We start from the raw sequence: 24,791 nt of genomic DNA, 5'->3' as shown, positions 1-24,791 counted from the left end.
CAAATCAGGAATTTTTTATTGGCACATTGCTGCCATCCCATCTTCAAACCCCACTGAAGTGTCACCAGTGTTTTGATTCTCCTTCATTGCAGAGGATCTGGTGCAGAACCACACACTGCATCCCCTCATCCTCTCTTCTCAGTTCCAGTGTGAACAGCTCGTTAGTCTTTCCTTGACTTGAAACTTTTTTTTTTTTTTGAGGAAGATTAGCCCTGAGCTAACATCTGCTGCCAATCCTCCTCTTTTTGCTGAGGAAGACTGGCCCTGAGCTAACATCCGTGCCCATCTTCCTCTACTTTATATGTGGGACGCCTACCACAGCATGGCTTGCCAAGCGGTGCCATGTCTGCACCCGGGATCCAAACCAGCGAACCCCAAGCCACCAAAGTGGAATGTGTGAACTTAACTGCTGCGCCACCAGGCTGGCCCCGACTTTGAAACTTTTGAACATTGTAGGCCAGCCATTTTGTAGAATGTTCCTTCAATTTAAGTTTAGTCCTATTTCCTTATGATTAAATTCAGGTTATGTTACTTTGGCAGGAAAATCACAGAAGTGACACTGTGTTTTTCTCTCTGTGTCCTATTCGGTCATACACAGTGTCACTTTGTCACGTAACTGATGATGTTCACTCTGATCACTTGATTTAGGTAGTATCGGCCAGACTTCACTGTAAAATCACTTTTTTCCCTTTGTGAACAATAAATACTTTGTTTAGATGTACTTTGAAGCTATATAAATATCTCATTTCTCGTCAGATTTTTAAATTTATTAATATCCTATGGACTCCTGGTTTCCTCTTTTATTTAATGGGTTATAGTATGTGGCTGTAGTATTTGTTTTGATTCACCATCATCCTTTGAGCGCTTCCTTATTTTCTGGCACAGCAAGATGTTCCAGGTTCACCTCGTACTTTCCTGATCCAGCTCTAGAATTGACCCAGGAGCCCTGGTTCCTTTGCTGGAGAATGATATTTAGAAACCAAGATCTGGCACTAAATATGCTTATTGTTACTGAGGTGTTGCTGCCTCCAGGCCTCTCAGTGGACAGAGCTAGGACTGTATGTCTGGATGCACCCATTTATGTCTACATTTTTTCCTGTATCCACATATATTGAAAACCATGAGTTCAAATTGATGGCTCCACTTCTAATCCAATACTATAGGGTTTCTTCTCCCTTTTACTCACTCCCTTCCCTGACAATGAGGAAGCTGGCTCCCATTATCCTGACTCTGTTTGCTTATTTGATCAGTCCTCCTGTATTTAATGAATCTCCTGTCCCTGCTCTCACCCTGTTCCCCCGCATGGACGTCCTCACTCCAGTATCACCTCATTTGGGCTCTGATCCCTGCTCCCTGTTGGTTTCTGCCTAAAAGGGGCACTGAAGAGAGACTGGAGGGGCCTGGAGGAGGAAGAAGGGACTTGCAGCTTCCTGCCTGCTTCCTTTTCCTTGGAATGACACTGTAGCAACATTTCCCCTGCTGGCAGTGAAGTGCCTTCTAGTAGTTGGCCCCTGATTCCAGTTTGGTGGTTCGCCACACTGGCAGAGACCCCAGCATCAATTGGCTAACACTCCCCCAGTCCCAGCTGCTGCAGCCCACCCTCAGTGGTTGGGGTTTCGGCTGTACAGAACCCTTTGCCCAGGTTTCAAAAACCCCAGGTTCTTCCTTTGGTTCCCCTGAGGTACAGGCAGTAGCTGCGTCCTGCTCCTGCTGTCTCCATGATAATATAGTGCTCCCTTTTTGCTTTCTCAGCCACCTAGACAACAGTCCTTTGTGTTAAATTTTCTTTGTTTAAATAACTGGTGTGGTTTCTGACTCCAGTCCAGATGGTGGGGTCACTTTGTTCCTGTGTTACCACTGACTAACACCCCATTTGAAATGGCACTCTTTCTCCTTTTCACCTGTTTGAGTCCTGTCCATATTTCTTAGTCCCCTCCTGTCAGAGGATTCCATGGCCTCAATACCCTGTGGTTAGCGGGGTGCTCTGCCGCTAGGACCGGATCTTCTCTTGTGTTTTTAGCTGATGCAGTCTTAATAATTGTTACAGACCAGTACAGTATTTTTACTATGTCCTCAGAACTGGTTGAAAATATTTGACTTTTTAAAAAAAATTTTTATTTATTTATTTTTGAGAAAGATTAGCCCTGAGCTAACATCTGCTGCCAATCCTCTTCTTTTTGCTGAGGAAGACTGGCCCTGAGGTAACATCCGTGCCCATCTTCCTCTACTTTATATGTGGGACGCCTGCCACATCATGGCCTGCCAAGCGTTGCCATGTCTGTACCCGGGATCCGAACCAGCAAACCCCGGGCCACCAAAACGGAATGTGTGAACTTAACCGCTGCGCCACCTGGCCGGCCCCTACATTTTTTTAGAATATGGTTTTCCTTTAGACTTTTCCTTCCAGATCCTTTTTAGCGCCATTTTTGAAAAGTAGCTTTCATTCACCTAGTTGATTTCCTATTGTTTGATTCTTAGTTTATCTTTTCAAGCTCTCATCTCGAGTGTTTCCATAGTTTTTCTCCCATTATCAGACTGGCCCTGATAAATCCGTGTCCATCCATTTCAGGGAAATTTGTACATAACTGTGTAAAATGAGTAAGCAACAAAATACATTTTATCAAAAGAGTAGGAGGAAAACTTGACAAGGAAGATCAAATAACTCTAGGATAATTGGTATGGAAAGAGGAGAGATCATGAGAAGGCCATTTAGGTCACAGCCTTACCATAAGGTACTTTCTTCACTCTTTTCTGCCTCAGTCCTCACTGCTGATGGGTCCCTGAGGTGGTGGGAGAGACCTTTAGCCCATTTTATGGATGAGGAAATTTAGTCACAGAGGATCAAATGACCCTTCTAAGATGGCAGGCTGCCAAGTGGCGCACTTAGGGCTTGAATCTCCTGAATGGAAGCTAGGGCTTTCCCCTGCGTCCCACAGTGCACTTGGCCTCCTCCTGCTCAGGGCAGGGGTGGTAAACAGAACTAGGTGGTGTAGCGTGGGATCACGTCAATACATATAGATGGTTCAAACTAGAAATTAAGATAAACACTTCACACCATACTCCAAAATACTCTAAACAACACATGAATAATATTAACTACTTTAAAAAGCCATTTAGCTAAAAATAGGATTGAATGTCAGATCCTTAAAGAGTTGATAACTTTCCTAGCCTTAATAATAAAATGACAAAGGAAAAATGAATTCAGTTTTTTAAAGTGATACTTTTATTAAAACTGATAATTTCTATAAAATAAAAGTAACTTAATTCAGATGAAAAGAGGCAACAGACTGGAGGAATGGTGTTTACAGCTATTATGTCTGACAAAGCCAAAATAGAGTACTTATATAGTCAATTAAAAAAGATCAAGACAAAAAAAAAAGATCAAGACATGATTAATGAGCAAATGTCATGAATGGATAATTGGCATATAGTGCGTACAGCCGGACATGGGAGAATATTAGCATCACCAGGCGTCAAAGAACTATCAATTTCAGAGGGAGGTGAGACATCAGTGTAGGGTATTGGGGAGAATTGGTGGTAGAACCAGCAACTCACGTGGTGTGACTCAGGAGATAACAGTTTGGAGGGCAGATTTTAGGAACTGTAAAAAAAGTTAGTGCCTTTTGGAGAGTCCTGGAATTTCATCCTAAAAATTAATTTAAACTAGTAAAAAAGCTGTGTTTATGAAAATGTTCGTTGAAAATTTATTCACCAAGAAAATAATTTAAAAAACTAAGCATTTAACCTGTGTGTTCAGTAGACACGATTTAAAATTGTTGGTGTGTCAACTTAGTGAAATATTATGTAACTGTTAAAATGATAATTGAGTAGTGTAGAAACATGAAAAATATAAGAAGAGAAATAAAAGCAGGATACAAAAAATATCCTGTGTAAACATCAAACTTGTCTGTAAGCAAGAACTGGAATGGGAACGTAGACAAGTTAAAGTGGTTCATGATACAATTATTGGTAGAATTTTCTTTGATTTCCATGAATGTTGCTGTTCAGTTTGCACATTTAAAACAGTGGCTAGCAAATTTTGTGGGTCTTTGGGGTTTTTGTAAAAGAGTCCAGAATGATGTGTTGAACCACTGCCAGAGTGAGCATTTCTATAGTGTGCACTCTGGTGTGGCTTGTGGCATAGCTCGTTCATACCTGATCAGTCTTCTTTCTTTTCCAGACTCTCTCTTCTGGTGGTAAAATAGAACAAATCAGATTTGTTGGGATTGTTTTGCTTCGTGGTAAAATGAAAGGTACCATTTGGTTCCCCCAAAAGATACTAAGAGAGGTTGTAGTCTGCAGTAGTTGTTGAAAATACGTATTTCCATTAGGAATTTTGGGAATGGTTATTTTTGATGATATTTGAAAGAAGCATATTATATAGTTCAGAGGTGAACTTTTTTTTAATTGAATTCATAATAGTTTATATCAATGTGAGATTTCAGTTGTATGTTATTTCTTGACTGTCACCACATAAGTGTTCCCCTTCACTCCCTGTGCCCCCCCAGCCCCCTTCCCCTGATAACCACTGAACTGTTTTCTTTGTCCAAGTACTTGTTTATATTCCACATATGAGTGAAATCATCTGGTGTTTGTCTTTCTCAGACAGGCTTATTTTGCTTAGGTAATTCCCTCTAGGTCCTTCCATGTTATTGCAAATGGGATGAATTCGTCCTTTTTTTTCTGGCTGAGTAGTATTCCATTGTATCTATACCACATCTTCTTGATCCAATCATTGGTTGGTGGGCACTTGGGTTGCTTCCATGTCTTGGCTATTGTGAATAGTGCTGTGATGGACGTAGGGGTGCATATGTCACTTTGGATTGTTGATTTCAAGTTGTTTGGGTAGATACCCAGTAGTGGGATAGCTGGGTCATATGGTAGCTTTATTTTTAGTTTTTTGAGGAATCTCCATACTGTTTTCCATATTGGTTGCACCAGTTTGCACTGCCACCAGCAGTGTATGAGGGTTCCCTTCTCTCCAACATTTGTTATTTTTAGTCTTAGTGATTATAGCCATTTTAACAGGTGTAAGATGCTATCTTAGTGTAGTTTTGCTTTGCATTTCCCTGGTGATTAGTGATTGTTGAACATCTTTTCATGTGTTTATTGGCCATCTGTATATCTTCTTTGGAAAAATGTCTATTCATCTCCTCTGCCCACTTTTTGATCGGGTTGTTTGCTTTCTTATTGTTCAGCTGTGTGAGTTCCTTATATGTTACAGAGATTAACACCTTGTCAGATATATGATTTGCAAATATTTTCTCCCAATTGGTAGGTTGTCTCTTTGTTTTGATCCTCATTTCTTTTGCATTGCAGAAGCTCTGTAGTCTGATGAATTCCCACTTGTTTATTTTTTCTTTTGTTTCCCTTGTCTGAGAGGACCTGGTATTTGAAAAGATCCTTTTTAGTTCAGTGTGAAAGAGTATACTACCAATATTATCTTCCAGGAGTTTTATAGTTTCAGGATATATCTTCAAGTCTTTCATCCATTTTGAGTTTGTTTTTGTGTATGGCATGAGATAGTGGTCTACCTTCATTCTTTTGCATGTGGCTGTCCAGTTTTCCCAGCACCATTTATTGAAGAGACTGTCTTTTCTCCATTTCGTGTTCTTGGCACCTTTGTCGAAGATTAGCTGTCCGTAGATGTGTGGTTTTATTTCTGGGCTTTCAGTTCTGTTCCATTGATCTTTGTGCCTGTTTTTGTACCAGTACCATGCCATTTTGGTCACTATGGCTTTGTAGTACATTTTGAAGTCAGGGATTGTGATACCTCCAGCTTTGTTCTTTTTTCTCAGGATTGCCTTGGCAATTTGGGGTCTTTGATTGCCCCACATGAATTGTAGGATTCTTTGTTCTGTTTCCATGAAGAATGTCATTGGGATTCTGATAGGGATTGCATTGAATCTGTAGATTGCTTTGGGTAGTATGGACATTTTAACTGTTTAGTCTTCCAATCCATGAGCAAGGAATCTCTTTCCATCTCTTTATGTCATTATGAATTTCTCTCAGTAATGCCTTATAGTTTTCATTGTATAAGTCCTTCACCTCCTTGGTTAAATTTATTCCTAGGTACTCTATTCTTTTAGTTGCAATTGCAAATGGAATTATATTCTTGAGTTCTGTTTCTGTAAGTTTGTTATTGGAGTATAGAAAAGCAACTGATTTTTGTAAGTTGATTCTGTACCCTGAAACTTTACTGTAGTTGTTAATTATATCTAATAGTTTTCCAATGGATTCTTTGGAGTTTTCTATATATAAGATCCTGTCGTCTGCAAGCAGCGAGAGTTTCACTTCTTCACTCCCTATTTAGATTCCTTTTATTCCTTTCTCTTGCCTAATTGCTCTGGCCAAACCCTCCAGTACTATGTTCAATAAGAGTGGTGATAGTGTGCATCCTTGTCTTGTTCCTGTTCTCAGGGGGATGGCACTCAGTCTTTGCCCTTTGAGTATGATGTTGGCTGTGGGTTTGTCATATATGGCCTTTATGATGTTGAGGTAATTTCCTTCTATCCCCATTTTGTTAAGAGTTTTTTTTTTTTTTTTATCATAAATGGCTATTGGATCTTGTCAAATGCTTTTTCTGCATCTATTGAGATGATCATGTGGTTTTTATTCCTCAATTTGTTGATGTGGTGTATCACATTGATTGACTTATGGATGCTGAACCATCCCTGTGTCCCTGGTATGAATCTCACTTGTTCATGATATATGATCCTTTTGATGAATTGCTGAATTCGGGTTGCCAAAATTTTCTTGAGAATTTTTGCATCTATGTTCATCAGCGATATTGGCCTGTAGTTCTCCTTTTTTGTGCTGTCTTTGTCCTGCTTTGGTATCAGAGTGATGTTGGCCATGTAGAATGTGTTAGGATGTGTTCCATTCTCCCTAATTTTTTGGAATAGCTTGAAAAGGATAGGTATTAAATCCTCTTTAAAAGTTTGATAGAATTCCCGAGGAAAACCATCTGGTCCCGGGGTTTTATTCTTTGGGATGCTTTTGATTGCTGTTTCAATCTCTTTCCTTGTGATTGTTCTATTCAGATTGTCTGTTTCTTCTTGACTCAGCTTTGGGAGATTGTAGGAGTCTAAGAATTTATCCATTTCCTCTAGGTTATCCATTTTGTTAGCATATAGTTGTTCGTAGTATTCCCTTATAATCCATTGTATTTCTGTGGAGTCTGTTGTTATTTCTCTTTGATTTCTTATTTTGTTTATTTGAGCTTTCTGTCTTTTTTTCTTTGTAAGTCTGGCTAGGGGTTTGTCAGTTTTATTTATCTTCTCAAAGAACCAGCTCTTTGCTTCATTGATCTTTTCTACTGCCTTTTTTGTTTCAGTTGCATTTATTTCTGCTCTGATTTTTATTGTTTCTCTCCTTCTGCTGACTTTGGGCTCTGTTTGTTCTTTTTCTAATTCATTTAGGTGTAATTTGAGGTTGCTTATTTGGGATTTTTCTTGTTTGTTATGGTGTACCTGTATTGCAATGAATTTCCCTCTTAATACAGCTTTTGCTGCATCCCATATGAGTTGGTATGGCATGTTATCATTTTCATTTGTCTCCAGATATTTTTTGATTTCTCCTTTAATTTTTTCAGTGATCCATTGCTTGTTCAGTAGCATATTCTTTAGTCTCCACATCTTTGTCCCTTTCTCAGCTTTTTTCTTGTCATTAATTTCTAGCTTTGTAGCATTATGATTGAAGATGCTTGTTGTTATTTCAATTTTTTTTAAATTTATAGAGGCTTGCCTTGTTTCCCAGCATATGGTCTATCCTTGAGAATGTTCCCTGTGCACTTGAGAAGAATGTGTATTCTGCTATTTTTGGATAGAGTGTTCTGTATATGTCTATTAACTCCAACTGGTCTAGCTTTTCATTTAATTCTACTGTTTCCTTGTTGATTTTCTGTCTGGATGATCTGTGTAATGATGTGAGTGGGGTGTTGAGGTCCTCTATTACTATTGTGTTATTTTTAATATCTTCTTTTAGGCTTGTTAATAGTTGCTTTAGTTACTTTGGTGCTCCTGTGCTGGGTGCATAGATATTTGTAAGCATCATTTCTTCTTGATGAAGTGTCCCTTTGATCATTATATATTGCCCTCTTTGTCTCTCTTTGCTTGTCTTGTCTTGAAGTCTACTTTGTCTGATATAAGTATTGCTACACCTGCTTTCTTTTGTTTGCCATTAGCTTGGAGTATCATCTTCCACCCCTTCACTCTGAGCCTGTGTTTGTCATTGGAGCTGAGATGTGTTTCCTGGAGTCAACAAGTTGTTGGATCTTGTTCTTGAATCTATCTTGCCACTCTGTGTCTTTTTAGTTGAGAATTCAATCCCTTTACATTGAGGGTGATTATTGATGTATGAGGGCTTAATGCTGTCATTATATCACTCGTTTTCCAGTTTTCCTGCATTTCCTTTGTTTCTTGCCCTGTGTGTTTTGGTCTACCCATCGAATTATGCAGTTTTTTATGCTGTATTTCTTTGTTTTTTCCTTATTTATTTTTTGTATCCCTGTTCTACGTTTTAGTTTACTGGGTACCCTGAAGTTTGTATTCAGAATCTCATGTATAAGATAGTCCATTTTCTGATGGCCTCTTATTTCCTTAGTCTAAACTGATTCAGTCCCTTTCCTCCTCCCCTCCTAAGTTATTTTTCTCATATCTTATTCCAACGTGTGTTGTAAGTTTGTGGTTAAAGTGACAAGATTGTCTTTGTTTTTGGTGTCTTCCTTCCCTTTAGCCTAATGCTATGGTTGAATATTTGCTGTCCTATTCTGATTCTGTCTACCTGTTTGTCTCCTTACTCTGTGTTTTGTGACCACTTCCTCCATTTTTTTTCTTTTTTCAGGTATGAGGGGCCTTCTTGAGGATTTCTTGTAGTGGGGGTCTCGTTCCTATGAAGTCTCTTAGCTTTTGTTTGTCTGGGAAAGATTTAATTTCTCCCTCATATCTGAAGGATATTTTTGCTGGATAGAGTATTCTTGGCTGAAGATTTTTATCTTTTAAAGTTTTGAATATGTCATTCCATTCTCTCTTAGCTTGTAAGGTTTCTGTAGAGAAATCTGCTGAAAGTCTGATAGGGATTCCTTTGTAGGTTATTTTCTTCTGCCTTGCTTCCCTGAGTATTCTTTCTTTGTCATTCATTTTTGCCAGTTTCACTACTATATGCCTTGCAGTAGGTCTTTTTACATTGATAAATCTAGGGGATCTGGAAGCTTCCTCCACACATATTTGTCTCATTCCCTAGATCTTGGAAGTTCTCTGCTATTATTTCTTTGAATACGCTTTCTGCTCCATTCTCTTTCTCTTCACCTTCTTGAATACCTATAATTCTTATGTTGCATTTTCTCATTGAGTTGGATATTTCTCAGAGACATTCTTCATTTCTTTTAGTCTCAGTTCTCTCTCCTCCTCTGTCTGGAGCATTTCAACATGTCTGTCTTCGATTATGCTGATTTGCTCCTCTATGATATCCACACGAGCATCCAGGGAATCCATATTTTGTTTTGTCTCTTCCATTGTGTCTTTCATCTCTAATATTTCTGATTAATTCTTCTTTATAGTTTCAATCTCTTTTGTGAAGTAGCTCCTGATCTCGTTGAATTGTTTGTCTATATTCTCTTTTAGCTCATTGAGTTTTCTGATGATAGCTATTTTGAATTCATTGTTGTTTAGCTTACATATTTCTGTGTCCTCAGGACTGAGTTCTGGGTGCTTGTCGTTTTCTCTCTGGTCTGGAGGTTTGATGTAGTGCCTGATGTTGGAAGGTAGGGTCTTTCTCATTCTGATAGTATTCTGTTGCAGTTATAGCCTGTCGCCACTAGGTGGGGGTCGAGAGCCACGTGTTTTGAGCCCTCTGCCTTCAGCTAAGATGGTGCCACGTAGGTCGGGCGTCGGGCGCTTTCTCCTGCTGCAGTCCCAGGTTTCCGATCACCTGTCACTATCTGGTCTCCAGGGCTCTTGGCTTGATGAGGTCACCCCACAGAAAACTTTTGCCCATTAGAGGGCTTCCCTCTAGGCTACAAGGGCCCTAGGGAGTCCTGGGTGATCCACGGACATGTGACCCCTCCCCCACTCCTTCCCTCACGCATCCTCCCCAGCAGCAACCACAGTCTTTAGGGGAGGGAGCGAAGTTCTCTCTTACCTGGTTCTAGCTCCTCTGACGGGGGCTCCAGCCTCTCTGCCCTTCTTCATGTGGTTGCGTGTCTCTCTGAGGATTTTTGTGTTTTTAGAGTATTTTCTGGTGGAATATGGTTGCTCCTTTTTGTTGTATGTTGGAGGGGAGAGCATCCCAGGCAAGTTCACTCTGCCGTGATGCTGACGTCACTCCCCAAAGATGAACTTTTAAGTTCTAGCTCCAGGATTTTCTTTCTTTTGTTGATGTTTGTGGTGAAGAAGATTGGCCCTGAGCTAACATCTGTTGCCAGTCTTCCTCTTTTTGCTTGAGGAAGACTGTCGCTGAGCTGACATCTGTGCCAATCTTCCTCTAGTTTGTATGTGGGATGCCACCACAGCATGGCTTGATGAGTGGTGTGTAGGTCCATAAGGAGTCTGAACCTGCAAACCCTGGGCTGCCAAAGCAGAACACACAAACTTAACCACTATGCCACTGGGCCAGCCCCTAGCCTGGCCTTTTAAAAAAAATAATTCGGGCCCTGTGTATTCTGTTCCTAATCTCTGTGTTGATGGGCATTTACGGTGATGGTGGTAGTAACTCACTATCAGTACGTGCCAAGAACTTTCTGGTGCTCTGGCTATTGCTCCTTGGATCAGTGAACCATGGTGATCAAACCTTAGTGGTACTAAACAACTATTTAAGGATAAAAAATATAGAATTAGATTAATAATATGGAGCTCAATTAAAAGAAGTCCAGAAAATGTCAGATTGCAGGTTTTTTTGGGTGGGAAGAGATTATTATAGGTGCACGTGTGGTTGTGAGAAATAATACAGAAAGGGCCCTTGTACACTTTGCCCTCTTTCCCCCAATGAGACCATTTTGCAAAACTGTGTAGTGGAGGATTTGAAAAAGAGCTACTGTATATAGGACAAATGAAAGTTAGCGTAAAACATGTGAATTTAGGCCTGAAGGTGAAAATAAGAACAAGCGTAAGAGATATGATTAACTAAATGGGTTCTAGACTGAGGGGAAGATGGATAGTGGTCAAGAGGGTGTTGTGGGGCCAGCCCCGTGGCCGAGTGGTTAAGTTTGTGTACGCTGCTTCAGCGGCCTGGGGTTTGCTGCTTTGGATCCTGGGTGCGGACCTACATCCTGCTCATCCAGCCATGCTTTGGTGACATCCTACATAGAAGAATTAGAATGACCTACAACTAGGATATACAGCTATGTACTGGGGCTTTAGGGATGAAAAAAATAAAGATTGGTAACAGATGTTAGCTCAGGGCCAATCTTCCTCACCAAAAACCTCCCAAACAAACATACCTTTAAAAAGAAAAGAGAAAGTGCTGCTTGTGGAGTTGAGCTGCATGGCGTCAGGTCTTGGCTCTGCCACTTGCTCTGTGTTCCTGGAAAGGAATAAGCAGACTCTCTGGAGCAGTTTCCTGGGGCTGCTGGAACAAATTACTACAAACTGGGGGGGCTTAAAAGAGACTTTTTTTCTCTCACAGCTCCAGAGGCCAGAAGGCCAAAGTCAAGGTGTCAGCAGGGCACTGCTCCTTCTGAAGGCTCTAGGGAAGAATCCTTTCCTATCTACCAGCTTCTGGTGGTGGCAGCAACCCTTGGTGCTCCTTGGCTTGTAACTGAATCGCTCCAATCTGTGCTTCTATCTTCACATGGCTTTTTTCCCTGTGTGTCCAAATTCCCTCATTTTATAAGGATACCAGTCATGTTGGATTTAGGGCCTATCCCATTCCTGTTTGTATCCTCGTCTTAACTTGATTACGTCTGCAAAGACTTCCAAACAAGGTCATATTCACAGGTTCCTGGTGGACAGATTTTAAGGGGACACTGACCAACCCAACACGCTCTCCAAAGAAACGTGGCTCACTTTCTCCTCCCTAAAATGTGGATAATAATAGAATTAATCTCAGAGAGTGGGTCTGTGGAACACAGGGAGCAATATGAAGTGCTTCTCCCAGTCCTTGACTGAGGTTACTGTGAGAGGCTCCACTGATTGTCAAGGACGGTTCCTTGTGTCTAGGGGGGGTCCGTCATTGTCTTGGAGACTGTCTCAAGTTTCCCCAGTGCCCTTGGCTGAGCCGACAGGTAGAGCTCAGAGCTCGCTCCCCTGGCACTGGTGTTCCTCACAGCAGTTACAGCGAGCCTTGCCACAGAACAGGCAGGGGTGCACTTGGCAGTCACTGTTCAATAGGTAGATCTTAGCTGTAATGATTTTTACCAGGGTATCTTCCTGTGGTGGGATTTGTTGTAACAGATATTGAAGTATAGGTGCTAATAATAAACAGCTGCATTAATTTAGCATAAATACTGTCTTTCTAAATCTTCCCAGATATTAAACATTTTAAAAATAGTCATTTAAAAAGTAAACATTTTTTCTAAATAAGTATAACTTAGTGTAATACCCCAATCAATTAAATTTTGATATAGTATCAGCTTATTAGAGTAAATTGTTAATTTTACTTTTTTAAATTTATAGCTAAACCATTTACACAGCTGGTGAAGGACATGCAGCTTCATCGAGAAGACTTCGAAATAATTAAAGTAATTGGAAGAGGTGCTTTTGGTGAGGTAAGATAAACTTTATTTTGTTAATTTTGCATAGATTGCCAAAACAGCAACAGCTCCCATCTAGCATTTTTATGGGCCTATATATTGATTTTGGGATAAGGTGATTATTGGTGTCATTTGGAGAGTTCTTGGTGGACAAAATCTGAAAGGTAGAATTAAGAAGAGAAAAATAAAAACAGAAGCTTGTGATAGGGTTTTTATGACTATTATTTTTATTACTGTTAAATATTACTTAATAGTAATATTATTTACTATTTAGTAATAATAGTAATATTATTTATTTAGTATTTAGTACTTATTTAATATTTAGTAAATAATAACAATATTATTTACAATGTTATTATTTAATAGTAATATTGGAGTATGATTATTACTCTAAGTAATGTCTGGACCAAAATAGTTTCTTACAGAGAAATAAGTTTTTAAAAAATCCACTCGTTAACTGAAAAATGTCTTGGCAGTCATTTTCTAAAAAATGCACAGAGGGTATAAGGACAGTCATTTGCATTATTTGTCTTGCCCATGTCAGTCCTCGTGCTGGTAACGAGTCTGCTTGCATGCACAAGGGAGGAGGGCACATTGCACACTAGGCCCCTCACGAAGGACGTGTGCTGCCTCCACTCTGTATTGGGCGTGTTGTCCTTCCTCCCTGGGCTAGACAGCTTCAACGGGGAGGCCACAACCTCTGCAGGTGGCGCTCTCCTCCAGGCTCACGTCCAGCACCCTCCCTGGCAGGGGGCGGGTGGTTCTGCCCCAGCCAAGCAGAGGCTCAGGCTCCCTCAGCAGACAGTATCAGGTGGTTTTCTAGTTAGTCATCTTCACAGTTTTGCCTCGTAAACTTTGAATGTATTAACTCCTATACTTCGGTTTTACTGTTAGCTCTCCCAGGCTGGGGAACTGTGCTTGTCGGTTACTGAGGAAGAGTCCAACAATAAAACTCTGTGTTACATCACAGCAGCGTGTGTGCCCTGCCTGACAGTGAACCTACTGGACATGACTGTAAAGTGCTACAAAATGTGAGATGGCCTTTGTTCTGCAGGGCGTGCATTTTATATTGTGTAGATGAGAAAGTAAGCAAGCAAAGAGAGAGCTTCCTTGCTCTGAAGTATCTCTTGTGACTACTGAGTTGAAACAAGGCCCATAATCTGTCTTAGAAAACATCTCAATATTTTTTATGATTCTTCTGCTACAGGCACCTGGTGACACCCCTGCTTTATCTGTAGGGCTTTAGCGAATACACAAAAAGAAAATACACCTAAGAAAATGCTTAAAAGATAGAGTGAGAAAGCTCTGGCCTGCCTGAGCAAGTGGAGGCAGTTGTGTGTTGTGCCCTCATCGCTTCTTTGGGAACTGTCCTGGCCTCAGATCAGACCCCAGCCCCAAGTCCTGTGACAGACCCTCGACTCTCATCCTCATACCTCACTCCCAGCCCTGTCTACGTACCCCACCCCCCTGGCCCACCCTTAAGAGTGAAGGGCGGGCAGAGGGGAAGCAGCACCACTGGGGTCCTGCTTAGTGGAAGCCTTGTCCTCTGGGATGGCAGCCCCTCCCAGGCCCATCCCAGGCTGACTGGATCTCCACTTTTACCTTGAATGACCCTGGATCCAGGACTCCCCAGCCAAATTCAACTTACTAAGGGCTGGAATGGGACAGGGAGGTTGTTTTTTAAAAAATAAAAAAATAAAAAATATTGAGGTATATTACATATAAAATGCACAGATCTCAGTGTACAGTTTGAGTTATGACAGATGTTTACACCTGTGTAACCAGCACCCCAATCGATACAGAGCATTTCTATCCCCTGGAACTTCTAAGTTTCCCTCCTCTTGCCTCCCAGACACCCCCACATGGACTCTATCCATCCCCAGGAGCGACTCTCCTGATTGTAACAAACAGGGAAACTTCTTTAAAGGAACCATGGGAAAAAATTGAGTTCCACATAGAAATAACAAATCTCTGAGCTGTAGGTAGGTTATATGATGTTGTAAGTATGGTTTTGTTGTTTAGTGAGAAGAAAGAGAAAGCCTTTTAAAATTAAAACCTGGTTCAATTCAGTGTATACTTTTACCGACTGTGTCTTCCTTGTCTTGGAAGCTGTGCCAGGCTCTGGGGTGGAGATGAGCAAGGCCCAGGCCCCTGCCGAGCTCTGCAGTTACATCATGCCCATTTGAGAGTGTTCAGAGCGGCAGGAAGAGGGCAAGAGGGGATGACCTTCAGGAGGAAAGTGAAAGAAAAAGGAGAAAATTGTTGTACCAAAATAGTTTGCAGTTATTTTTAGTGCCCTTCTTCACCAAAGAACCTAATGTAAAACTCACTTTTCTGAGTTTCAAAGACGATAACATCGATCACCTTTCAAGTGCCTCCCAAATTAAGAGAAACACGTCCTTGCCTTCCCATCCAGTACGCCTACCCCATGGCTTGGGCTCCGCATTCCGGCCCTCCTCAGCCAACTCCTCCAGCCGCCCAGCCGTTCCGTACCTGCTCGCCAATCCTTCCCTGCCATTTCTAGAGTTTTGGATTCTGTAGCTAGTGTTACTACCACCATCATTGCCTCCCTGGGGAATTCTTGTAATCATATATTTCAAGTGTCCCCAGTTTCAACTTCTCTGTCTCTGACAGCACCAAACAGATCACAGAAATGAAGACACTCTTTATCAATGTTGGGACCAGAAGTGTGTTTTGACATATGGTTCTAATTGAATTGCTTTTTCCTAATGACAAGCCAGGGGAGGTCAGAGTGTGTGTGTGTGTGTGTGTGTGTGTGTAGTTGCGGTCCTGAGACCATGGGATGGGCTGCTGGAAAGCCCTGCACCCTGGAAAGAATTTGTAGAGTGGAGAACTTGATGGACAACATAATTGTGCATCATGCATAGTAAGCATATGAATCTGCTACCTCAAAATTGCAACCTGCCTCCCCCACACAGTCTGGAGAAACATTTCTAGATTATTATTTAAACAAGGTTTAGAATATTTGGGGAATTGCCCTTTTTCTTGAGCACAATGGCTTTGAAAACACCTTCTTCTTCCCCTCAGTATCTTGGGGACAACCAGTCCAGGAAGTTCCTTTGATCCTGGCACCCCTCTGGAGAGCAGTTCCCCAGCTAATGTGGTGCAGTATACAGAGGTATGCTTTCAACATGACAGCAGCTAGCAGCTGATTGACGGTGCTGTTTGCCCTGCTCAGCGTGATGGGCCTTTCCTGCCTTCACAAGCTTGAGCACATTGAAACCTTCTAGCCGCTGGCTGCACCTCTGCTCCACTGGAAAGATGGGAAACTTGTCTGGAGCGGGGGTACTGGTGGTCCTAAGGTGGCCTCTAGTGGAGCTAGACTCGAATCCCAAAGTCTTTGTGCCCAACCACTCTGCCCGGCTGTCTCTCTTTTGTTCCTAGAATGACTTAAAAAAAAGAAACAAAGCTTTGGAAGCTTTGTTTAGAAACAATTTCAAATTAGCAGAATAGTTGTATGAATAGAATGATTCAAAGAACACCAGTCTAACCCTTTACCCAGATTCCCTTTTGTCAACGTTTTATCTCATTTGCTTTATCATATTTGCTGTGCTCTTTTCTCTGTCTCTGTCTCTCTCTCCATCTGCCTCTCTCTCCCCCCTGCTCTGTGTGTGTGTGAAGTGTAATTTTTACTGAACCGCTGAGAGTAAGTTGCCTATGTCAAGCAAGACCCTTTACCCTAATACTTCAAGTTCATAACCACAGTTCTTAAATTTAAAATTGATAGAATGCTTTTTGTCTGATCTACTATCTTACACTAGTTTTGTCAGTTGGCCCAATGATGTTCTTTGTTGCATGTTTTTGTTTTGTCCTTGTCCCTCCAGGACCAGATCTGAGCTCGCATCAGGTGTTACACTTAGTGTGTCCCAGAAACACTTTTTATTGTTTTGTAAAATTATTTGATTTATATTTCTTCACTGAAACATCTAATTTTGGAGATAATTTGTAAGATCATCATCTCTCTTTGAAGCAATTAAGACTGAGTTTTTGCTCAGGAAGAAGTTTCTAGTAAACCAAATAAGAGTTTTACAAATTGTTTGCTTTATGAGTTGTTCAATGGAGAAAGCTTGTTCAATATATAGGGTTTGGGGATTTCTTTACATTAAACTTCTACATTTCCTTTCTACTTTTTCTTAATTTGACAAGTGTTTTCCGTGTACAAATACATTCTTTTCCCTTCTGTGTATTTTATGAGAGTCATTTTGCATGTTTTCTGGAAATAGTCTGTGCCCTAATAGGCCTCATTTTCAGCAAGATCTGGATTGTTCATGAGGCTTATCCTCAGAATTTAATTATTTTTCTTAAAAGTTATTAACTCTACCATTCCTTCTAAGTTAGACCATTTCTATAGTAAATACTATGTAAACAGCAGCTTAAGTGTGCTGTGTTGAGAGGAGCACCAGGGTGGCACTGAGGGAGATGATGAAGGGAGATGACCGGAGGGTGATTTTGATCCACACAGTGGTCAAGGGGAGCCTGGCTGGAAGCCCTGTATGTAGGGAAGATGCCTTTGACCCTCAGCAGGCTCTGGGATCACATCAGGGTGTGTTCATTGCGGCCTCCCATCATCAGGCCCAGGGGAGATTATATTTAATTGTGATTATATTACTTATGACTATATTATATTAATAATTTAGTCTTTGAAAGCTTAAGCCTAAGAGTGAGACTTTGCCACTTCTTAGCCATGTTATTTAACCCCTCTGAGCCTCAAATTCCACATCTGTACAATAAGGATATTACAAGTAAGCACTCTCTGGGACTATGGTGAAGGTTAACTAAAAGAATGAAGATAGGGCCGGCTCGGTGGCGCAGCGGTTAAGTTTGCACGTTCCGCTTCTTGGTGGCCCAGGTGTTCGCCGGTTCAGATCCCGGGTGCGGACATGGCACTGCTTGGCAAACCATGCTGTGGTAGGCGTCCCACGTATAGAGTAGAGGAAGATGAGCACAGATGTGAGCTCAGGGCCAGTCTTCCTCAGCAAAAAGAGGAGGATTGGCAACAGATGTTAGCTCAGGGCCAATCTCCCTTAAAAAAAAAAAAAAGAATGCGCATAAATTGCTTAGCATAGTTCCTGGCACATGAAAAGTGCTCAGTGCATGTTAGCTCTTGTGATTACTTTGAGGATGTTACTGTATCGTGTTGTTTAGAAAGCAAGGATGTAGATAATTCAATTTCAGAACTCTTTGTTCCATACCTGCTGTGTGGCTGTAGTATCATTGCCAATACGTAGCTTACGGTTTTGTCATGGGGACTTAAGCCAATGAATCATAGCTTTACATGGGTATAATGTGTTGTATGATGGCACAGACATCACACCTGGTGTTGATAAGGAAGGAAGAGCTCGTTAGAGATTTGTCAGGGACTGGGAAGTCCAAGAGGACTTCCTGGAAGAGGGGCGTTTGAGTTGTACCTTGAAGAATATGGCTGACAGCCAACATGCTGAGTGCTATGTGCCTAACTCCATTCTGAGCATGTTAAATGTATTGACTCATTTGATCCTTGTGGCAGTCTTAGGCCAGTCCTGCCGTTATCCCTTTCTGGTTGTAGAAACTGAGGCACAAAGAAGTGAATTTGCCCAGGTTAGACTCCAGAGCCCACACAGTTAGTCACTACTGCTGTGAAGAAAAGATCTTAGAGGCAAGAACTGGCACATGCAGCGGCTGGCAGTAGGAGTGAGAGGGAGAAATGAGCATCAATGGGGGCGAGTAGGAATGAGTGTGGGGATGGAACCCTTGAATGCAGGGGGCAAAGCTTGGGAGCCATTGACGATTTTAAGAGTTTTTATTATGAAAATCTCCAGACATACCCCAAAGTAGAGGACAGTGAACCCCTGTGCACCCATCACTCAGCAGTGAAGTTTTTTGAACTGAGCAAATGAGATCATTCAAGTTGCAGTGGCTAAAATCAAGTTTTGCCCTTTTTAAAAGGGCAAATTGTTATTTATGTAGAAAACTTTACTTTCCTTAACAGCATGTTTTCGAGGGTTTCCAGGCAATTAAGATTTCCCTGTAGTTATATGAAAATGTGCTGGCCTTTTGTTCCATTAACTAGATTTTTGTTAAACTCTCATTTGTATTTCAGGTTGCTGTTGTCAAAATGAAGAACACTGAACGAATTTATGCAATGAAAATCCTCAACAAGTGGGAAATGCTTAAAAGAGCAGAGGTAAGTGCAGAGTATTACATAGATCAGGGCTTTGTATGAGAGGAGTAACGATTAAGCCCTGCTGGGTAAGAAACACAGTGCTCACAAATCTGGGCCTTCCTGCCTTGACAAGAGTGAGCTGCTGTTTGTCATCAAGATCTCGCCTTCCTCCCAGACATCTGCTCCTCTCTGCATCGGTGTTTCCTCCTTTATCAGGTGCTCCACTTGAGAGTTCCCCCTCGAGTATATCGGTCAGATTTTTGTTTACTGTAAGGGCAAATTAAGACCTTCATGGAAGTTTTAGGCATTTATCACAGTTCTGCTCCATATGCAAAAGGAATTACAGAATTTGGATCCTACTTAAGTACAGAAATGTTTTTATGTTCTCTCTTAGATAGAGAATGAGGATTATCAATAAAAGTAGATGACTACTGCATGCCAGTCTTTGATCCACTTTTTCTTAGTTCTGTGTCCATGCCCATGGCGGCTATTTCATGCCCTCAACTCCATTCTCTCCAGCCCCACCCTCAGCCCCTGACTGAGACAGGCGAGGTCTGCTCAGTAAGCCTAAGCTTTTCTTCTGGTCATCTCCAGACTCCCCTCCCATGCCTCACAGTTTCTATGTTCTTCCATTTTGCCTCAGAAAACCAAGAATCCTTCCTTTCCAAGGACATGTTGCCAGTTAACCCCTTTGCTGTGTGCTCTGATCTGCTCTATCACTTATCCAGTCCTCTCATTGGACTCCCCCCCATGCCAAAATGTGCTGAGTGCCCGTTCTCTGCCCCGGCTGCCGTCTGTGGTAGTGGTTCACTCTGGCTCATTTCTCTCCTCAGCACCGCCGCTGCTTCACTCTACAGCTGCTCAACAGGCCCCTTGCTTGCCTGCAGCTTTCCCCTCTAGAATTGAACGCCTCCTCCTTCCAGGAATTCCTTCTTTGGTTTCTAGCCTCTCTCCTCCTATTGCTGTAAATCCTCCTTGTAATTTGAGGTGGCCCTTTCCTCTTTTGTTCTGCAGTTCTTATCTGCCGATGATAGCTGCCACTTTGAGCAGATAACAACACAAACCATTTATTTAGGTCAGTTTGCTCTCCTGAGCTTTGGATTTTCACTGACTTGGTGAGCATTTTCACCTCAGCATCCCTCTGGCATCTCAAGTCCATCATGTGTAAATCATTTATGGCTTCTTGTTCTTCCCCATCCATACACATTTCTTCTTTCCTGCCATGGCACCCAGCCCAAGGTCTTATTGCTCAATAAATGCATGTTGGTTAACTGAGTCATTACCCTTTTTGCAGTCACCTGGGCTCAAAATGTTGGTGGCCCATGACTGAACCTTCTGTGCCTCTTTGCTCTGCTGGTTTCTTCCTCTCTGTCCTCACGCCATCGTTTTCCTCATTGTGTGCTTCAGTAGCCCTTCTCCATGGCACCGCTGGCACTTTGGCGAAGACAGGAAAACCGTTGAAGCAGTTCTTCTGTGGGAGAAAAAGTAGCTGCTATTACCTGAAAGTTTAGGGGGAGAATAAGGATTTTGGGGAAAAAATACTAGTAGCAGATTCCATTCAAGATTTTATTTTTACAGGAGTGATTGATTTATGAAAGAAGTTAGAGCCATATTTAATGTAACTTGTTATGTTAACCTGCAGAATGAAATGTGTGTGTCTGTATGTGTGTTTAAATTGTAAAAATGGTTAGGGAGAGGTGATTCTCACCTTATTGTATAAGTATTCACCAAATGTCTTGGTGAATGAGTGCTTTTTAAAAGAGTAAATGTTGCTTATTTAATTTAAATCTGGTTACACAGATCCTATTTAATTGGCATACTCAGAAAAGTCTAGAATGTCTGCTAATTATGATGATTATCATAGAATATATTATGGGATATATATGTATGTGATATATATATAAAAATATATATATTGATATAATGCTGGTTGAAGTAATTTCTTTTTATTCTTATTTAATAGGCTTATTTAAAACATTAAATAATATTGACTTCTAAAAATCTTCTTTAAAAGCATAAAGTCAACAAGAGGTGGCAGTAGCAAGGTAGCTGAGCAGTCTAGGTTTATAATTTATAGACCAGGTTCAACTTTTAGTTCATCTTTTTTGGCTGTTAAAAAAATGCTTGAGGGGCCGGCTCCGTGGCCGAGTGTTTAAGTTCGCGCGCTCTGCTGCGGTGGCCCAGGGTTCGGATCCTGGGCATGGACATGGCACCGCTTGTCAGGCCACGTTGAGGCAGCGTCCCACATCCCACAACTAGAAGGACCTGCAGCTAAGATATACAACTATGTACAGGGGGGTTTGGGGAGATAAGGCAGAAAAAAAGAAATAAAGAAAGAAGATTGGCAACGGTTGTTAGCTTAGGTGCCAGTCTTTAAAAAAAAAAAAAAATGCTTGAAAGTTTCTGTCTGCTCTTGAAACAAAACACACTGCCTAATAATGCATATATTTCCTCTGTGTGGGTCACCATGCTGGCGATCCTCAGATTGGGAAAGGGTTTTGTTCTGAACATTTATAGGTAGATGCTCGAGAACATGAAACATCTTGTGGAAACAGTGTCCAGATGCTGTAGGTTCCTGGCCTGGCCCCAGGACAGCACTCGGGTTTTCTTATAGCCGTCCCTTTACTAGGTCATGGTGGTTCCAGAACCACTTGTCTCTGCACATTTGGACATTGTAAGCTGTTTGTTGGCCCATCTGAGTCCTCTTGTCTACTTCTGATTAGTAGAATCGGGACATAACTACCTCAGTCGTTTCTTTTTGAAAGAAAAACTTAAAAAAAGGTTTAGAATTGAAAAACTTCTGGAAAAAGCAACTTTTAAAGGTCACTGTCAGACTCAAATGAGAGAACAGGTGAGACACGTGCTTCACTGCCTTGCATAGTAACTCCTTCATCAGTAGTGCCTGTAAGAAGGAGTTCAAGTCTTACTATGTCTTCAGTAAAGAGGATGTTTTATTATAATTATACCTGGTTACTTTTAAATACAGAGGTCACCTGTGTGTTAGAAAAAAAAGCTGTAGCAGCTAAAAGGTAGCCTTTTACCCATATGCTACATGCCATAGGTCTTCATAGTAGAATCCTATTATGGTCATGTGCATCAGTATGCTGTGAATAACACAGGTGTGTGCCCTTTCCTGCCAGCCATGTGGCTGCTAAACTGTAGGTCTGTGACAGAGGGGCAGACATGTGGATGGCCACGCCACAGGCTACCCTGAGGAGGCTGACATGGTAAAGAGAAGTCAAGCAATGCTGAGTGGAAAGGGCCCAGCTAGGAAGCTGTTGCTGACATCCACCTGTGAGCCGGGTTTTATCTCAAGTGTTGGCCTTAGAAATGGCATGTGTGGGAGGGGTAGGTGCAAGGCTCGCCTTAAAGTGAGTTCTCAGCAGCCCGTGGCACCCGTGTGCATGCGTGTGTGTACAGGAGCATGAAAGAATAGAGTGCTCAGCCTTTCAGTTGGTGCAGGTGATGACTGAGGAGCAAGTGGGAGCCGCCCGTATAGAGATGATACTTCAGGTGAGTAAGAGAGGCCGGTCTCCCTGCAGCCTGGAAGGCAGATGACACTGTCTCCAGAGCCTCTGTCACAGCAGGGACCCCCTATATTCAGGACTCTGCTCTGCAAGGTGCTTTTCCAGATGGACACAGACCAACTCTCCCCCTAATTCTTTACAGACTGCTTGTTTCCGAGAAGAACGTGACGTGCTGGTGAACGGCGACTGTCAGTGGATCACCACGTTGCACTATGCCTTTCAAGATGAAAATTATCTGGTATGTTTGGGTCGCCAAGACCTTAAAGACTGTCAAATGGCATTTCACTGAAGTTTTTTGATTCCTTTGTGCTGTCACTAAAAAATGAATAAGACAGTATGGAACTGATGTTGTTTAAATGTATATTTGACTAGATAAAATTAAGAGGTTTGGGTGTTTTGTTTTTTTTTTTCCCAATTGCTTTTTCTTCCCAAATCCTCCCAGTACATAGTTGTATATTTTAGTTCTGGGTCCTTCTAGTTGTGGCATGTGGGACGCCACCTCAGCATGGCCTGTTGAGTGGTGCTGTGTCCGTGCCCAGGATCCAAACCAGCGAAACCCTGGGCCACCGAAGCGGAGCGCACAAACTTAACCACTCAGCCACAAGGCCGGCCCCCAAGGGGTTTGTTTTAATGTAGGAATCATCAGGTAGAATTTTATAAAATAGGCGTGTAAAATTATATGCTTTGTTTTTCTCTAATCACTAGATAACCTGATTTTTTGTTCATTGGGCTTATTACATCTAAGTAAACTGGGGAGTTTAAAACATTTTCTATCTTGAATTATGTTAAGAAGAAGAAACTGCTGTGGAGATTTAAAATGTTTCACCCCTGTACAGTGAGTGCGTGTTTCCACCTCTGTTTCCTTCATGGCCGGGTCAGGTCACACTGTGCTGGGTCACACACTCCCCAGTGGGTGAACTGGCCTCTAGGAGGCCTTCTGACACAGTTTTTTGAATGACTCCTGGTTTGCACATTCTTGCCATCTCTTTATTCTTCTGACTTGTACTGGGGCTTGCTTTCAGCGTTGACTAATAGCTTTGTGATTCACCCATGTGCGCAGAGTTGAGCATGGATGCCCAGTAAAACAGACACAAGACAGTTCAGAAGAGAAAGGGAAACCAAGGCCTCTGGCTCAGGCACTGAGTGATTCACTACTGCTTTGTTAAGACTTTTAATTCCGAGAATGACTTTCCAGGTTTGCCTAACCCTAAAAGGGTGGACAGCGGCCTGTCCAGACCTAGGAGAAGCCAGTCCCAGCGTCGCTCCTCCAGCCAGCACTCTGCCAATACTATTTCCCCAACAGTGGCTGCAAAGGGCTTCAAGGGTCACCACAGCCTCAGGGCAGGGACCTAACCCGTGTTCTCTTTCTTTAACAACAGACTTATAAGTCCATGCTCAGAAATGTACTCCGTTTGCTTACAACAAGCAGAGTAATGTTGTATTTCTTTTATTCATCTTAATCTCTTATAAACATCAAAGAAATCCCTAAGATTCAAACATTCAGGATTAGTTAAAATGGTTTGTTACACTTTTTATTTAGAATTTTTAAAATATGTATTTGTTTTGACAGACAGGCGCAGCTGGTGTTTATTGAGCACAGGCCAATGGGTTATCTCGTCAGTCTTCCCAGTGACCCAGTGAGTTAGGCATTCATGATTTTCACCATTTTATAAATAGAGTATCTGGGGCAGGGGGAGGTGAAATCATTTGCCCAAGGTTATTGCACAGATACAAGGACTGTGCCAGGACCCCAGCCTGGGCCTGTCTGGTGGAGGTGGTGCCCAGTGCCCCTCCTCTGGCAGGCAGCAGAGTCCTGATGCTCTGGGGCCAGATATCTCCACATAAACCCCCTTGCTTCTGCGTCATTGTCCCTGCTCCAAGTGGACTGTCTCCATTTCATTTCCTATTTTGATAAGGACTAAACGAAGTTTCTAAGGAGGGCTAGGCAATATGGTTTTGAACAGAAGGAAAACAGCATTTTTTGTTTCTGCTATTTTTCCTGAAGTCAGTCTGTTGCTGTCTGAAACATTAAGCATTTCCGGTTTATTCTGAGTTAAGGCAGTTGATTAGGAAATACTGTGAAGCCATCTTCTTGGGTTTTTGGAGTTCAGTTAGAAATACAATGAAAATTGAGGGGAGAAGGAGGGTGAGGGCTCTGCCGCTTTCCTGTGTATGTGAACGTGGGCCCCACTCTTGGGGTCAGCAGACCAAGTCTGGCCACTACCTCTGCCACCCACGAGTGGTACATTTAAGCAAGTTCCTTACCTCTCTGGGGCAGTGGCAGTTACCGCCTTATGCCATGGTCATGAGGATGAACGAGGCAGGCGTAGAAAGCACTCAGCTTGAGCACTTCATGAGGCACAAGGGTGCAGGCTGGTGTTGGGTATTCCTCGTAATGTGGAAACGAGGATGC

The 24,791-nt window shown here is 42.0% G+C and overlaps 1 protein-coding gene across 4 annotated transcripts in view; it reads left to right on the top strand.

Annotated features, from left to right (window-relative positions):
• CDC42BPB (CDC42 binding protein kinase beta) overlaps positions 1 to 24,791 on the top strand; it is a 132,992-nt gene that overhangs the window by 34,647 nt on the left and 73,554 nt on the right. For all 4 annotated transcript variants that reach the window (XR_006530441.2, XR_011504814.1, XM_070514354.1 and 1 more), the window contains exons 2-4: positions 12,612 to 12,703; positions 18,789 to 18,872; positions 22,521 to 22,616. Coding sequence is in view for 2 of the 4 variants with exons in the window: in XM_070514354.1 (XP_070370455.1) it covers positions 12,612 to 12,703; positions 18,789 to 18,872; positions 22,521 to 22,616 (272 nt within the window). In the remaining 2 variants the exon portion in view is untranslated. The remainder of the gene's footprint in view (positions 1 to 12,611; positions 12,704 to 18,788; positions 18,873 to 22,520; positions 22,617 to 24,791) is intronic.

Source organism: Equus asinus, chromosome 7 (genome assembly GCF_041296235.1).
Source record: "Equus asinus isolate D_3611 breed Donkey chromosome 7, EquAss-T2T_v2, whole genome shotgun sequence".
NCBI lineage: Eukaryota > Metazoa > Chordata > Mammalia > Perissodactyla > Equidae > Equus > Equus asinus.
Note: the sequence above shows the minus strand (reverse complement) of the source record. Positions and strands in the feature narration are given on the sequence as shown.